General features: G+C 36.8%; 1 protein-coding gene across 26 annotated transcripts in view; it reads right to left on the bottom strand.

Moving 5' to 3' along the window:
- Positions 1-15,317, bottom strand: part of PPFIA2 (PTPRF interacting protein alpha 2) — a 507,997-nt gene that overhangs the window by 20,918 nt on the left and 471,762 nt on the right. For 21 of the 26 annotated variants that reach the window (XM_027543253.1, XM_027543239.1, XM_027543241.1 and 18 more), the window contains 3 exons: positions 13,552-13,752; positions 2,986-3,048; positions 1,355-1,384 (listed from right to left, as the gene is read on the bottom strand). In XM_027543253.1, the coding sequence (XP_027399054.1) occupies positions 1,355-1,384; positions 2,986-3,048; positions 13,552-13,752 (294 nt within the window). The remainder of the gene's footprint in view (positions 1-1,354; positions 1,385-2,985; positions 3,049-13,551; positions 13,753-15,317) is intronic. The other 5 variants (XR_003511286.1, XM_027543244.1, XM_027543245.1 and 2 more) reach the window with 1 other exon arrangement.

The following is a 15,317-nucleotide window of genomic DNA, read 5'->3' as shown; positions in this document are numbered from 1 at the left end:
TTTAGTATAACAATATAAACTGATCTTACCAAACACTGTTCGTAAAAGTCTAAAACCCAGATCAACCATCGCCACTAAAGCAATTTTTAAAAAGAATTATTACTCTCTATTAATTTGACAGTATTTTCCATTCAGGTCCTTATCAAAGTCACAGTTAGAACATGTATTTCTCATTAAAACTGAGGTGTTCCTCTTATTTTGTGTGTTCCTAAAAAATGGAATGCTTACCAAAATAAAAACCTAATGCAACCCTAATTTACAAAATGTAGGTCCTAGTAGTATCTGGGCTTCCCTGGTGGCTCAGAGGTGAAGAATGGGCCTGCGGTACAAGAGACACAGGAGACGCGGGTTCAATCCCTGGGTCAGGCAGATGCCCTAGAGAAGGAAATGGCAACCCGTTCCAATATTCTTGCCTGGGAAATGCCATGAACAGAGGAGCCTGGCCAGCTGCAGTCCATGAGGGTACAAAATGTTGGACATGACTGAGCAACTAAACAGCAACAGCAGCAAGGGCCTAGTAATAACTACCGGAATTTTACATACAGTCAAAGTTTGAATCACATTACCTAAAACACATTAATTCTTTTACTTTAGTAGTATAGTGTGGAAATGTTGAAAAAGGAATAACTTCTCTACAAACATATATGTATGTTCACATTACAGATGTTTGACTCATAACGCCATCTCAATAAATGGGAGTGACTTCTGATGTGCAGTTGCAAAGCTAACCCATGCCCCTCCAACTCCATTTCTCACACACTTTTCATTATAGTATAAAGCTTGTATGTGCTCAGTCATTCAGTCATGTCCTACTGTGTGTGACCCCATGGACCATAGCCTTCCAGGCTCCTCTTCCATGGGGTTTCTCAAGAATACTGGGGTGGGTTGCCATTTCCTCCTCGAAGGGATCTTCCTGACCCAGGGATTGAACCCATGTCTGTTGCGTCTCCTGCATTGGCAGGAGGATTCTTTACTACCAGTGCCACCTAAAGAATAGGTGATTCCAAACAATTTTTTTGAAATCTCTCCTCTTCCCCTTACATCCAACATAAATGATTCCTGATTAAATATATTCAGAGGGCGATTTCCAAGAAGTTTAATTTGTAGTTCTTTTAAAGGAGAAAGGAAATTTTCCTTTCAAAAGAGGCCAGGTGTAAAATGACAATCAGCTTCTTGATTGCAAAATATGGTGATTAAAAAGACTTATATAGTATTAAACATAATAAAGTTGAATACACGATTAAGCTAATCTTAAGCTAAGTGAAGATTTATAATATTATGACATACAGTTTTCTTACTTTATATATTCATAGCCTACTAAATGATACTGTTTTAAAGCATATGAATTTCCTACCTGGGCCCAGCTTCCTTCCTCAGATTCTTTCTGTGTTAGCAGCAGGAAATGATTAATAAAGCAGATAAATATAAATTAATCTCAAAATTGATACAGTAAGTTTTTTTCTAGTAGAAGTAAAATTGTTTTGCTAATAAAATGTTAATTAGGACACAGGCAAATAAATACACAATCCTTATTGAGATCACAGCAATCAACTGAGGAGTTCAAGGGTGACTACGAGGGCACCTATGTAATTTCTAATTTAGGCTAATTAAATACACACATGTGACATATGGAATTTTCATGATACATTTGATCTGGTCATTCTAAACCTTTTTGATTCTTAAAACTGTGGGATTTTTCATAATAAGTTATAATAAAAAATTTTGATTATATACATACAAATATACAATGCACAAATGCGTATATATACATATGATGGAGAAATCTGGTGCAAAGTAAATTAATGGAGTGGACAAAGGAACTGCATCCTTCCAACTAAGCTTTGTGGTAATGAAATGGGTCTCAACAACAAGCAGCAACAAACAAAACTCAATAAGAAAAGACCAAGTACAACAAGCTAAAGTAAAAATGTAATTAGTAAACAACATGGGCATTTTTATTCACCATAGGCTAAATAAATTCAAATGAATAAAATGAAAAGGACATTAAATTAAAAATAAGTTGCTCATAATAAAATGCATGGCATGCCCAACTTTGCAACTTTAAATGAGAAATGACTATACATAATATTGTATTTTTTAAAGCTGACAATTATGAGTCACCATGAATTTCTTTAAGCATGTACTTTTAATAATTTTAAAAACTGAACACTTTTCATGGGGATGATTGGGGGTGAAGCTCTGTATCTGAGATTGGGAAAGTACAAGAAGCTAAATGATTGCATTTAAAAAGGATATTCAGAGACAGCAAAAGAGACACTGATGTATAGAACAGTCTTATGGACTCTGTGGGAGAGGGAGAGGGTGGGAAGATTTGGGAGAATGACACTGAAACATGTAAAATATCATGTAAGAAATGAGTTGCCAGTCCAGGTTCGATGCACGATACTGGATGCTTGGGACTAGTGCACTGGGACGACCCAGAGGGATGGTATGGGGAGGGAGGAGGGAGGAGGGTTCAGGATGGGGAACACATGTATACCTGTGGCGGATTCATTTTGATATTTGGCAAAACTAATACAATTATGTAAAGTTTAAAAATAAAATTTAAAAAAAAAGAAAAAAAATAAATCATAGATTTACAAAAAAAAAAATAAAAAGGATATTCAATCTATACATTCTATTACAAATTTAATTGGGTTTCATAACATGCATTACCTGGGAATATGCTAAGTTTTAAGTGATATTTGCTATAAAACATTTCCAGTGTTGTGAAATAGATAAATATTATTGAATTCTTGATTACTTGTTTGCATGTTACAAACTCTTATATTAACCACATTATGACAATCTAGTACGGCTTTATTTAAAAATGTCTAAGTGCAGTGAAATTAGACCATAATCATTGCATATCACTGTGTAAACATACCCATTACTCTGATCCTATGGTATAAACCAAATAGCTTTTCCATCCAAATAGCAGCAAAATAATGGTTTTGCATGTTCAACAAAGCTGTAAAGACTAACCGTTTTTGCTGGAGCCGCAAGATTTTCCATTTCTTCATGGGTCACCCAGACGTTGCCTGAAGGCTGGTGAGGAGGCCCAGAGGGAAGCAGTGGGATCCACGGGAGGAAGCAGTGGTAAAGAAGAAAGGCAGCGCCATTGTGAGTTAACGGAACCACAGTAACGCACCGTGCTCTTGCTTCTACAGCATGTGCAAGAGACAGCATTGCTGGCTTCTCACAGCTCCCTTTTGCTTCTACTTCAAAAGATTAAATAGAAAGAGGCATGCTGTGAAGCTCACGTGGGATAGGTTTAAAATGATACTTCTGTAATTATTAATCAGGAAAAAGGCTTAATCAAAATTTGCATTTCAAAGGTACGTGGCTATTGGATCCATCTTTTTGTAATCATGGAGAACCGAATAAATTTGATCTGTAGAATAATATTTTTTCTTCAGTAAACAAAGACACATGTGTTTTGTCATGTTATTGCCAATATTTCCTTCACAGAGTTTTGATTCTTCAATGTCCTTGGAAAGAGAAAATTGATTGTCAATACAAAGCTGAAAGTACTATCATAACCTGTCTGGAAATCGATATCAGTTTTTCCCAAATGACCTCTTCCTTTCATAGTTCAGTAAATATGTTGTTTTCCTATATTATTAAAAAAAAAAAAAGAAATGCTATTTTGGGTGTAATAAAAGTTATTTTTTTTCAGTAAATATTGTCAGAAGTCACAAAACTTGGGTTAACTGGTTTTTCAGCAGTATCCTACACCATTATAGAGAAACGGAAAGTTTCCCTCTAGCAGGCACTATTCTATTATGAAGTCTCATTTTTCTTTTAATAAAAACAACCCATGATATTTCTTTTATATACTGAGTTACATACAATTTCTAAACCAAAGTCCATTTAGTAACACACAGATCACTGGGAACCACTTCCCATCAAATTCCACCATTTAACTGGGATATCATTATGAACATTTCAACATTGTCTAAGTACAGCAATTCTATAGTTACAGTGGCATTTACATCCTATGTATTACTTGTTACTTATTTTGGAAGGGGTCTCATTTTAAAGAACTGGAGGTAGCAAAACTGACACCCCAATATGTCATTACCATAATTTTCTCTGGCCATTTCTACCGATACAGTGCCATGTTAACTTAGCTTCTATTATAGATGATGGAATTTAATATTTAAAAAAATAACTGCATATAAACTAAACCGATGAGTATAATTCAACATATGGTAAATCTCATGTATAAGAGAATTACTCATGGTTGAGCAATGAAACAGTAAATATTCATTATTATAAGTAAATCATATAGGCATAAAGATCTCAAAGGATAAGTATCATTTATACATATAGAATTCTCATTTTCCTACCATTTTGGAATTCTGAGTATAAATGAATTTTTTTCTTAAAAGATAAAACTGTACAACTGTAAAATATACTTGGAATACAGCAGCCATCCATGTCATTAAAAGCCCCTCCCTCTAGCCCCAGCTTCTAAAAATGGTGCTCATTATAAACAGAAAGTTGCATACGAATATATGATTATTAAATCACTTGGCAGAAACTGCTTTCACTGCCTTTTTGAGGAGTGTACTATGCTCAAAAAGTGTTTTTACACTTATCTGTCACATTCCCTTTACACTCAGTGATGACACTGCTTTGCCTGAACTGTCTCTTCATCACAAGCTTCAGTGATGGTTACTTGAGAGGAAATTCATTTAAGCCAGACTGTTTTACAATGATGTCTATAGATTCCACCTTGTTTGTGAATCCAAGAAATGAAGACCGCCCTCCTTCTGTAAGAAATTTGACCAGTATTATTTCATACTGAAATGCAGACATGTATAATCTCTTTCCTTGTGGCTTGGTTAGTAAAGAATCCACCTGCAATGTGGGAGACCTGGGTTCAATCCCTGGGTGGGGAAGATCCTCTGGATCTTCTGGGAATGGCTACTCACTCCAGATTCTGGCCTGGAGAATTCCATGGACTGTACAGTCCATGGGGTCACAGAGTTGGACACAACTGAGTGATTTCACTTCACTTCACATAATCTCTTTCACAGGTTATTTAAAGTCTGTATCTGCCGGTCTATCACCATATTCTGGAGTAGGATTCAAGGAGCTATGACTTAATCTGTATCTTTGCATGCAAAATGAGTATATATTCAGGACAATTTATATACAAAATGAGTATATATCCAGGACAATTTCCTAAAGAATGGTTGGCAAACTTCCCGAAGTTGTAAGTTGGTTGTTCACTTGTGCTCTGCAGTTTTACTTGTGAGGAGCACTGCCTGCTCTACAGTCTTGAAAAGTAACTCATAAAATGACTCCTATACGACCCAACCACTTAGGCATTAGTTGAGGTTTTCAACAGGTTTATTTTATAAGCACGCCTACAGGTAGTAAGTCAATTATTTAGATTTGTTTCTTTTTATCACCAGTTTCAAGGATGGAACTTTCATCTGGGTAAGTCATAAAAAGGGTGCTTTAGAGCATGAGCATTTCAGCAAAGAGCACATCTTAGATTATAGCTAGAATTGGGACGCTTCGAGAAGGAAAGGACATAGGACACTGGTGCCTTGAGTCCAGGGATAAAGACTGCAAAAAGTGGCCTGGAAAAGCATAAAGGACAAGCATCATATCATTTGGCTGTGGCTTTCTGAGAGCCACTGAAAATCATTTACTTACTGCCCTTGGTGTCAATGCTGCAACCCCTGATAAATGAACTGGAAAATGCAAACCAGTAAATGATTTTTTGTGTGTGTATGGCAAATACCAGTTGAGCCCAGAAAATGATTTCTAAAATTTTAGTTATCTAGAAATTTACTAAATCAGAATCAAGAGGTTTGAGTTCTAGCAGTGCCTCTTCTCAGTAACTAGGTCATTTCCCAAGCTTCTCTAGATTCTACATCTGTTAAGTAGGCTAAAACTACATACTCATACTGTAAAAGACCCTAATAATTTTAAATTATGATGCAATATATTCTGATCCAGGGCTGGGACTAGGATGAGGTAGGTGAGGTGTCAAGGGGGCTCTGTTTAAGGAAGCACTCACTCTCAGGGTCATGGAAGTGCAAGGTCGGCACTGACAGTGAGACCGTCATTCAGTTTCGTTGGAGGTGCCTTGCTAGCCTGACCTTAGCCCAGATGCAGTAGAATATGCAGCTACTATTATCAATTGAAATCTAGACGGAAAGTTCCTAAAGGAGGTTAAGAATTAAAGCACTTACCTAATTAAATCATTCAGGAGAGATTTATGATATAAAAATAAATATTAAAATGAGTTTAAGGGATAACTTATGAAAACTAATTGGGGGAAAATAATTCTCTTGCTGTCAGAAATACAAAATAAATAAAGCAGCCAGACCTCAGAACAACCCTGAACCTTATCTAGCTGTCACTGCTGTAATGACTTTCATCATTTTGAAGCATTTTTCACTTTATAACTGAATGTCAAAGTAAATTAATTTGAAATCTACCTTCCACATGGCTGTCTGGGGAAGCCTTACAAATAGCTGTGAAAAGAAGAGAAGCGAAAAGCAAAGGAGAAAAGGAAAGATGTAAACATCTGAATGCAGAGTTCCAAAGAATAGCAAGAAGAGATAAGAAAGCCTTCTTCAGCGATTAATGCAAAGAAATAGAGGAAAACAACAGAATGGGAAAGACTAGGGATCTCGTCAAGAAAATCAGAGATACCAAAGGAACATTTCATGCAAAGATGGGCTCGATAAAGGACAGAAATGGTATGGACCTAATAGAAGCAGAAGATATTAAGAAGAGATGGCAAGAATACACAGAAGAACTGTACAAAAAAGATATTCATGACCCAGATAATCACGATGGTGTGATCACTGACCTAGAGCCAGACATCCTGGAATGTGAAGTGAAGTGGCCCTTAGAAAGCATCACTACGAACAAAGTTAGTGGAGGTGATGGAATTCCAGTTGAGCTATTTCAAATCCTGAAAGATGATGTTGTGAAGTGCAGCACTCAATATGCCAGCAAATTTGGAAAACTCAACAGTGGCCACAGGACTGGAAACGGTCAGTTTTCATTGCAATCTCAAAGAGAGGCAATGCCAAAGAATGCTCAAACAACCATACAATTGCACTCATCTCACACGCTAGTAAAGTAATGCTCAAAATTCTCCAAGCCAGGCTTCAGCAATACATGAACTGTGAAATTCCTGATGTTCATGCTGGTTTTAGAAAAGGCAGAGGAACCAGAGATCAAATTGCCAACATCCACTGGATCATGGAAAAAGCAAGAGAGTTCCAGAAAAGCATCTGTTTCTGCTTTATTGACTATGCCAAAGCCTTTGACTGTGTGGATCACAGTAAACTGTGGAAAATTCTGAAAGAGATGGGAATACCAGACCACCTGATCTGCCTCTTGAGAAATCTGTATGCAGGTCAGGAAACAACAGTTAGAACTGGACATGGAACAACAGACTGGTTCCAAATAGGAAAAGGAGTTCATCAAGGCTGTATATTGTCACCCTGCTTATCTAACTTATATGCAGAGTACATCATGAGAAATGTTGGACTGGAGGAAACACAAGCTGGAATCAAGATTGCCGGGAGAAATATCAATAACCTCAGATATGCAGATGACACCACCCTTATGGCAGAAAGTGAAGAGGAACTCAAAAGCCTCTTGATGAAAGTGAAAGTGGAGAGTGAAAAAGTTGGCTTAAAGCTCAACATTCAGAAAATGAAGATCATGGCATCCGGTCCCACCACTTCATGGGAAATAGATGGGGAAACAGTGTCAGACTTTATTTTTCTGGGCTCCAAAATCACTGCAAATGGTGACTGCAGCCATGAAATTAAAAGACGCTTACTCCTTGGAAGGAAAGTTATGACCAACCTAGATAGCATATTGAAAAGCAGAGACATTACTTTGCCAACAAAGGTTCGTCTAGTCAAGGCTATGGTTTTTCCTGTGGTCATGTATGGATGTGAGAGTTGGACTGTGAAGAAGGCTGAGCACCGAAGTATTGATGCTTTTGAACTGTGGTGTTGGAGAAGACTCTTGAGAGTCCCTTGGACTGCAAGGAGATCCAACCAGTCTATTCTGAAGGAGATCAGCCCTGGGATTTCTTTGGAAGGAATGATGCTAAAGCTGAAACTCCAGTACTTTGGCCACTTCATGCGAAGAGTTGACTCATTGGAAAAGACTCTGATGCTGGGAGGGATTGAGGGCAGGAGAAGAAGGGGACGACAGAGGATGAGATGGCTGGACGGCATCACTGACTCGATGGACGTGAGTCTGAGTGAACTCTGGGAGTTGGTGATGGACAGGGAGGCCTGGCATGCTGCGATTCATGGGGTCGCGAAGAGTCGGACAGAACTGAGCGACTGATCTGATCTGATCTTCCACATTTAAAATGGCCTGTATCCACATTTCTCCCTAATCTGACTTGATGTTTCTCTACCATAAGGAAAAATATTTCTCATTATAATAAGACTAGTTTAACACAACTGTATGTCACCTTATTTACTTAAAGGTTGAGGTTTAGGAGGTTATTAATTATGTAAAGGGAAACCAAAGTAGACTGAAAGAATATTGTGAAAAAGAAGGAAAACTGGTAGAGTGCAGGAAGCAGGAAACTACACTTGTTACGAGCACAGACTACGGGCAAAACCACCTTAGGACAAGTCACTTAACCTCTCTGTTCATCAATTCCTCCCATTTGTGAAATAGGTATCATGAAAGTACCCATCTCATATCGTCCTCAGACTCAAATCAGTTACTGCATGTAGAACACCTAGACCAGGGCCTGACCTTAGTTCTCCATTGATGTTGGCTGTTACTACAGTTTTACTAGAATTCTCATAAACAATCTCTACCCAAGTAAATCTTTAGTTTAATAAATGCTCTTTATTTCCCCTGTACATTTTGTTGAAACTTATCTTATGCCTTCCATGTCTGCTCAAAATTGCTAAATTATATGTTTACCAAAGATCACTTGTTTTTGTTTCCAAACCTTTCTACTTTCACAGCACTTTAAAAAAAAATCAGGCAATTTAAGTAAATATTATATAGAGCCAAAAATTAAATGAACTTGGCTCATGTCTGAACATTAAGCTGAATTATTTGGAAAGACTAGATAAGGGTAAATATTAAAACACATTATCAATCAGAAATACAACTTCAGCAAAGTCTAGGGAAGAATCTGTAAATTTCCAAGAGGATTCTACATTCACATAGCTTTTCGAGTATCTTAGTTATCACTTTAAAAAGAAACTCAAACTAAAAATGTTGAAAATGTTTAAAGGATGAAGCTATCAAATAAACATAATGTGAAACTCCAGGTACTGGAATTAGCTAAAAGAAAAGTCCTTAGGGTTTCATCTAAATTTGCAAGTGCCTGAATATTTACATATTTTTACTTAAGATGAAATATTTAAAGAATTTATGTATTCTTTATGATATACCTCTTAAACCAAATATTTCAATTATCTGATATCTCCATCTCTATTCTATTATATAGGAGGCCTTCTATAGTAACTATAGTAACAGCTTAGGAAAAAGAAACAGAAAGCTGGAAGATTAGGGCTGGCCCAGGGAAATAGTAAATGTAAATAATAATAATGAATGAAAACACTAGATTTTCTATTCGTCCATTTCATCTAAACACAAAAGGAGGCAGAGTTCTGTTCAGTTTTTTGTTTTTTTTTTTTAATCTAAGTATCTTGTTTTTTTCTCTTAAGAACTTGAGTGAATGAATAAGGTACATCTTTCTCAGGAACCCAAACCTAAACACACGGAATATCTTTTATGATCAAAACTGTTGGCAGTGTTCCAGAAGACATGATAACATTTCTTAAAAAAAAAAAGTCAACTCCTTTTAAAATTTCAAAGAGTGAATCCTAGTATATAATTTTAGGTGATGACTTTAAAATGTTTTCATCTTCACTTTATGTAGTAGATTAATTACTATAAATTGACATGTAATTTTTTTGCAAAGAAAATCGTATTTGAAATATATTAAAAATAAGTAAATACTTTCATGTAGATAGAGTTAAAGAAGTATTTACAAAAAGCACTCAGTAGATTATTTTTAAAGCAAATAGAGACAACTTCTCTCTTGTGTAACCTATATCAATATTTAGCTAAGGGCATATGTCTTCTGTGAATAAAGAGCTTTTACACATTAGCAAAAAGAAAAAAAAAAAGAATATTCCTATAATCTGACAGAAAAATGAAAAAAGCTATGAATAGGAAATTCATTTAAATACTAAAATAAATAAGAATATGAAAACATCTTAACTTTACTAGTAACTTTTAAAATGTAAACTTAAGCAATGTAGTCATTAACTTTGACAAAGGGGGAGAGAAGACTACACAATACTATCTGGTAGTTAAGGTTCAAAAGTAATAAAAATATAAATGCCCTATATACAAATATTGGTATGGAAATAACCACAGTTAATGTAATAACATAACTATATTCATACTATTGTATTGTAAATACAATGAAAATTGCTAAATAAGCAAAATGTCCAATTTATAAGGGGGTTGGTTAAATAAATTAAAGGAGGTATGCAGCAATTAACAATGATACTACAATTACATATTTAATATTAATAAAATGGGGGAAACATTCATGTCATATTACTGAGTTTTAAAAGTACAAAATAATGTATTATGTGAAAATATTTTTATAAAATGAGAAAGTAGAATGAAAAGGTCTCTATCAAAGAGTTAATAGTGAAAATATGAATTATTTTAATAATTAGCAATATATTAGCTGTCTTTCAAATGTTAACTTCTCTTTGAGCCTTAATCAAAAGTGACTTTTCCCTCATTGGAATGCCAGAGCACTCTGCTTCTATGTCTTCCTTTTCTTAGCATGGTTGCCCTCTCTGTAATCAGGGCATACATATTTCATATCCTGTGTAGTGGTGGGTAGTACAACTTATAAAATCATCATTTTAAGGTGCATATTTATTGACTATTTACAATTTGCCAGGCAGTGAGTTAAGGCCCAGGGACTATGGAAAACCTCATAATACACTTGCTCTAGTGTGGGATGAATCAAGGATAGAAAATTATGCAGTCCTTTCTTCTAAGTATACAGAGCGATGACTCGGGAAGGGAAGCAAGCCCAGACTTTGGAGTTTGGTGAAAACTTTTTAGAGGAAGGACATTCAGGGGTCATCACTGGAGGACAGTGACCCTGGAGTGGAAAGAATGTTCCAGGCAGAGAGAAGAATGACTGAAAAAGCTAATGATCAACCCAAATCATAAAAGTTTAGGAAACTGAAATCAGGTCTGTGTTCCTGGGATCCTGATCTGAGGAAATAAAGCCTTTGAGGGGAATTGAGAATAGATGATGAAGGGTCTCATAAGCTCTCTTTACATTTGACTATTCTTTGAACAATTGAGTATGCTCTTACCTTTAACAGCTTGTGATTTAAGTTCCTTCAGTTTGTTTAGAGATTTTTAGAAAAATACTGCTTAATTATTCAATTTTCCTTTAAGAAATAGGATGCTAAATATATATAAATTATACTCTACTTTTCATATTTAAATTGGGACTTCTGTTGCTTTTATTTTTGCAAGATTAGAAATTTTAAACATTTTTGTTCAAATTTGCTCTTGGGAGGAGAATGTTAACATAAACCAGTCATGATACTTCTCTCTCAGTTGGAAGTTACGCAGGAAACTCATCATCAGATCTGAATTCTGTAGTAACTATTTTAATGGCCTTCTCAGTTTTTATTTTAAATATATTCTGAATTACTTTTTTAGCTTCAGTAATACTTCAGCTATAGTATATAACATTTATATACATTTTAATATGCTATCAGTTCAGTTCTGTTGCTCCATCGTGTCCGACTCTGTGCGGCCCCATGGACTGCAGCACACCAGGCCTCCCTGTCCATCACCAACTCCCAGAGTTTACTCAAGCTCATGACTATTGAGTCGGTGATGCCGTCCAACCATCTCACCCTCTGCTGCCCTCTTCTCTTCCTGTGCTCAATCTTTCCCAGCATCAGGGTCTTTTCAGATGAGTCAGTTCTATACATCAGGTGGCCAAAGTATTGGAGTTTCAGCTTCAGTATCAATCCTTCCAATTAATATTCAGGACTGATTTCCTTTAGGATAGACTAGTTGGATCTCCTTGCAGTCCAAGGGACTCTCAAGTGTCTTCTCCAACACCACAATTCAAAAGCATCAATTCTTCAGCAATGCTGTAAAGAGTTGGACTGTAAAGAGTTGTAAAGTCCAACTCTCACATCCATACATGACTACTGGAAAAACCATAGCATTGACTAGGCGGACCTTTGTTGGCAAAGTAATGTCTCTGCTTTTCAGTATGTTGTCTAGGTTGGTCATAACTTTTCTTCCAAGGAGCAAGCATCTTTTAATTTCATGGCTGCAGTCACCATCTGCAGTGATTTTGGAGCCCCCCAAAATAAAGTCTGTCACTGTTTCCACTCTTTCTCCATCTATTTGCCATGAAGTGATGGGACCAGATGCCATGATCTTAGTTTTCTGAATGTTGAGTTTTTACTCAACGTTTACTCTCCTCTTTCACTTTCAACAAGTCATATATAAGAATTTGTTAAAGTATATATTTTCTCCTAAATATATCTTAGGAAAAAGTTAAAATGGAATTATATAAGAAAGATAAACAATTAAATTTTGACTTTGTGTTTCTAGCACTGGAATCTAGTACACTGGGAAGGAATATAAGAATATATATAATAAAATGAAGCCAATTCTCCAATTTATGGTGATGTTTAAGACCCATATGACAAAAAGTTATACTCAAGTTAGCTGTGTGCCTGAAAACTGAAATAATTTTGCTTTCCTATCTTTTGCCCACTATTTGAACTTACCTCATTTTTCCTTTTTTTTTTTTTTTGTATAAGACACGGGATAAGAAAAATCCAATTAACATCAGAAATCACATTCTTTATCAGAAAATGATATAATTTGGAGAAGGACTAAGGAAAGAATGAATGTTATTTGCAAGTTTCTCTCAGTGTTTGAATTTGTCATCTGGCATTCCTTTTTAAAATATTTTGATCTTTTCTAATATTAAGACAGGGACAAAATTATGAGAGAAATAGGGATTTATAAATAAAAAGCAAACAGGTTTTGAGGGCAGGTAATTCACATGGTATTTATAAAACATTAAATATCAGGTACTTTGATTTATGAAAACTGCTTAAGAGGTAGTGAGTTTAGCGTTACATCTTCAAAAAGTACTGCTGCCCAGAGTTCATCTCTTGAGATGCTGGATTACATTAAAAAGGAAAAATCTCATGAAAGAATAAACTCTTGGTCTTGCTTGGGAGAAAAATCTAAACTTTAGAGGCTAGCTCAAAAGTCTATTTTGGTTGCAGCCTTCAAGTCTGATAGGAATCATAGCTCTTCAATTGAAAGCCTATTAAAAGTAGCATCAAGGTTAATGAAGAGCAAGCTAGATCTCCTGAGAATAATGCATGCTGACATTGACATGCTTGCTGCCACAGTTCTGCTCTGTGGGCCTGGGGAGGCTGCTGTCTGCCCAGCCCTGGGAGAGGGAAGGAGCACAAAGGGACTCACAGTTCTGGATGTCGGAGGAGCTGAAGGACTGGTTAGGGAAACCATCTCCTGGATTGCTAATCGGAGCTTTAAGCGATGCAGAGGGTTGCTGATTCCAATCTCTCTCTGGATCTCAGTGTCCGATAAAGCAGACATAATGGCACCACTCTTCACATTGGCTCTGCAGGCTGCCACATACCAAGCAGGCATTCCCAACCAGAGCTGTTGGATTGGGAGGAAAATGTACCCAGATTATAATCATAGTTAACCATTAACGCTATGTGCTACATTGTATTCTAATTACCTGACCTGTATGAACTCATTTATTACCACAACCCCATGAAAGAGATGCAATTCTTATTTCCCCCAGGAGAGAGAGAGGCATAAAGACATTAAATAATTTATTCAAAGAACCAGTTAGGCAGTAATGGAAATAAAGATTGGAAAGGTAGCCTTCAGGGTCTGCAATTTAACAACGAATTTATGAGGGATAAATATAATAGCTGCACCTCACCAAACCTCCTCTAGAGTTTAAGGACAAGAATGGCTACAAGCTGCATTTGGTAAAGGCTCAATTAACACATTTGTTTAATAAATGACTTCAATTTAGAATTCTCCTTTGGAATTCTGAGTGCTTTTAATCAAAGGCTTTAATGTGGCTAAGCGACATTTCCAACCTACCTACCTATGCTATGTGCTAATTTGTATGTGCTCCATTAGATGCTAAATAGGAAAATACTTTTTGGAGAACGAAATGATGGGCTAATGGAAGAGGCTAACAGTATAAGCACCTGTAAAACATTAATTAAAGAGAGTTATGAAACAAATAATGCTCTAGAAATTACGGATTCTGATTTTTCAACTTTGCTGTGAGACTCTGGAAGGAGTTGAATTGGCAGTGCAATGAACACAGCATAATGCCCAGCACGCATCTGAAGCCCAGGGTGGATGCGCTGAGTTGTAGCAGCAGAATTACACACACTATTTTAATAAGGAATATTCTTGCCATTCCTCTCCCCGCTCCCCTATGAAGAAGAAGCGGGGCACGTGCTGGTGAGTTTAAATTTTTAAAAAGCTAAAGTACTATTTTGGGGGGAGGGGTATTTTATTTGTTGGTATGAACAGACTGAGCAAAAGGAGAGTGAGAGCAAGTGAAGGAAAAAGTGAAGAACAACCATAAATCAGCAATATATAGCGTCAAGAGCTCTAGACTAAGAATCAGAAGGCTCGGGCCTTCCCTGTCATCGGTGAATTGTACAAGTCCTCTGTACCTCAGCCCTATTTCCCTCCTTTGTAAAATGGAAGGGATTTGGCTTTATTATTTCTAAGGCTTTGTTTTAGGCAGCTTCTAAGATGGTTCCAAATAATCTCACTTCCTGATATTCCTGCACGTGTATCACCCTCTTCCTCCAAGTTGGGGCTGGACCTGGAGACTTACTGTAATGAAAAGACTGTGTGATGAAAGTGACTGGCGCTGGTGGTGAAGAACCCACCTGCCAATGCAAGGGGTGCCAGAGATCCAGGTTTGATCCCTGGGAAGATCCTTTAAAGGAGGGCATGGCACCCCACTCCAGTATTCTTGCCTGGAGAATCCCATGGACAGAGGAGCCTGGCAGGCTATAGTCCATAGGATCGCACAGAGTCAGACACGACTGAAGCGACTTAGCACACATGCAAAATGATGGGATGTGACTTTCCAGGTTAGGTTACGAACAGACGGGCTTCATTCCAGCTGGTCCTCTCTGCCTCTATTCTCTGAGCTCTTGCTCTGGGGGAAGCCAGCTGTC

The sequence above is a fragment of the Bos indicus x Bos taurus genome, chromosome 5 (genome assembly GCF_003369695.1).
Source record: "Bos indicus x Bos taurus breed Angus x Brahman F1 hybrid chromosome 5, Bos_hybrid_MaternalHap_v2.0, whole genome shotgun sequence".
In the NCBI taxonomy this organism is placed as follows: domain Eukaryota; kingdom Metazoa; phylum Chordata; class Mammalia; order Artiodactyla; family Bovidae; genus Bos; species Bos indicus x Bos taurus.
The sequence above is the reverse complement of the archived record's forward strand: the minus strand, read 5'-3'. Positions and strand labels throughout refer to the sequence as shown.